This window comes from Gekko japonicus, unplaced genomic scaffold (genome assembly GCF_001447785.1).
Source record: "Gekko japonicus isolate JY-2015 unplaced genomic scaffold, Gekko_japonicus_V1.1 scaffold1001, whole genome shotgun sequence".
NCBI lineage: Eukaryota > Metazoa > Chordata > Lepidosauria > Squamata > Gekkonidae > Gekko > Gekko japonicus.
The window spans coordinates 211,985-214,359 of NW_015163117.1; the positions used below are offsets into that span (position 1 = coordinate 211,985).

General features: G+C 43.3%; 1 protein-coding gene across 2 annotated transcripts in view; it reads left to right on the forward strand.

The window, feature by feature from the left end:
• The window catches only part of SMOC2 (SPARC related modular calcium binding 2), a 213,281-nt gene that overhangs the window by 139,788 nt on the left and 71,118 nt on the right, over positions 1 to 2,375 (forward strand). For both annotated transcript variants that reach the window (XM_015406852.1, XM_015406853.1), the window contains exon 9: positions 2,087 to 2,169. In XM_015406852.1, the coding sequence (XP_015262338.1) occupies positions 2,087 to 2,169 (83 nt within the window). The remainder of the gene's footprint in view (positions 1 to 2,086; positions 2,170 to 2,375) is intronic.

The following is a 2,375-nucleotide window of genomic DNA, read 5'->3' on the forward strand; positions in this document are numbered from 1 at the left end:
CCACGACCAAAAAGTCTCTGGCTCTGGTCGAGGCTAATCTAGGGTTGCCAGCCTCCAGGTGGGGCCTGGGGATCTCTAGCTGACAGAGATTAGCTCCCCTGGAGAAAATGGCTGCTTTGGAGGGTGGACTCTATGGCATTTTATTTATTTATTTATTTAATTTTTGACTTATATACTGCCCTGACCCCGGAGGGTCTCTGAGCGGTTTACACAGCTGTTTATCCCTAACTAGGGCCACATTATTTGTATGGGGGGGTGATAACCTACCAGCACCCCGGTCGCGGGCTCAGTTGTTATTCAGTTCCTGGCTCGGCTCGTTGTTCAGTCCCTGGCAGCTCTTCGGCGCTTCACTTCCTGGTGCCCGGAGCAGGTCTTAAACCACGGCTCCTTCCGGTGGGCTTCACCTGGTGCTTGGCAACGCGCCAGCCGCAGCTCTGGTTCCGTCCCGCGGCGGAATTGGGCCCCAGGGGGAGCTCTGCCCCCTGAAGCTGTGTCACCAGAGGTGACGCAGCCACATCGCTCACGTTGGGGGCGTGGCCTAGATCATTGGGGGGAAACCGACGATCTGGGCCATGCCCCCAACGTGAGCAACGTAGCACGTCACTTCCTGTGACGTGCTGGTGGTGCGCCGACAAGGAGCTCCCGGAGCCCAGCAAGGCTCCCCCGCCGGACAAGGTAAGACCACTTGGCAACCCTAAACACAAGTGTGATACCATAAGTTTGACGTAGTGCATGCAGCTACTGTGGTCTTTTTCTTGCCTTTCCAGTTGTGCAGGAACTTTAGTCCCAAAAAAAATTGTGCTGTATCCAACCCAAAGTTTGATCCATGTTCCCCCATGGAGCAAAGGAGCAGTAAATAGTTATATGTGATAACAGCCCTTAGTGATGGCACTGCAGGTATGGAGCTCCCTCCCCAGGGATGTCTGTTTTACTCCATTTCTCTTAGCCTTTAGACATCAGCTAAAATGGTTGTGTTTCAGAGGTGTTCATTACCTCTTATGAAGTGAGGCATAGTGTTTCACTCTCACCTATGGAGTGGGCTCTTTATGAAGTTCTCTGTCTTATTTTATTGCTGCTGGTGACTTTTTAAATTCTTTTAAAATTTGAGTTTTAGTTTTATGCAGGTTTCTTTATGGCCTCAACAAGTCGAAAATCAAGAAAAATGGTGAACTAATGTTACAAGCTATGTTAAATCATGAATTATTAACAGATATATCCAAAAGCTAGCGACTAGGCCATCCTTTCCCATGCCATTGCCATGCCATTGCTAGTAGACTTTGAGCCCAAGTACATATCTATAGCAATCTTTACCATCAGTTTCAGGAGTAAATGGTTTGTTATCTCGTAAAACTAAACAGCTACAGTGGCTAAAGACCTTATGAGCTGTAATTTAGATAACTAGACTAATTTTGAAAAATCCAGGACAGTAGCCATTGTAGCAAAACCAAAGGACATATTTATATCCAACTTGGAAATTATTTGGAAAATATGATGGAACCCGGCCTGGTTAGCTTGCCTTAAGTAGAAATCAATGAAGAGGAGACATTAGATCAATATTTTAGTAACTAACAACATGATAAGGTGTGAGAGAACGAATATGTTTAGCTGCAAGTGAGAGAAGCTCAAGAGGAAAAAAATTCAGCAACTTGCTGTGAACATAAAAGTTCTTTAATTTTTAGTTCTAGCAGAACCAGAATTGGTAAAAACAGTTCTCCATGTCTTTCCATGGTTCACACAACTTTCTGAAGTAATTTGTCAGGGACTTTCCAGCAAAAATTCAACAGCAGGTCTACAAGAGGAAACTGCTTTCATTATTGTGAAAGCAAGCACATACCGTATGTTTTTTGGGAAAGATATTTTAGAAATGGCTAAGCAGTACTTATCACACAGAATGGTATGAAAGGTAATTAATGAATCTCTAGTATGTGCTTGACTTGACATTTTTCTATGCGTTTGGCTATGATTTTAGAGAAAGCATATGTATAAACCCTGCTCTGGTGTGACTGCATAGCATTTAACATGACAAATTTTACAAATTAAATTGACTTCACCTTGTTGTCTTTTCTTCTTCCTGTTCTCTGTGCAGATATGAACAACCCAAGTGTGATAACAGTGCCAGAGCTCATCCAAGCAAAACAAAAGATTTGTTCAAAGGGCGCCAGCTTCAAGGTCAGTGTCTAACAAGTGATGTTTGGATAGGATGTTTAGTTACTGAATTCACCTGGGAAGAGATTCTGTACAGCCCCAAAGCAAAACTGTGTGGAACACTTTTATGTTGGTTTTTATTTTGGATACCACTGGAGCTGAGTTTGAAACTGAGGTGAATATAAGGAAAAGGAAGTATTTTTTTTCTATATTTGTGTAACTTCACATCT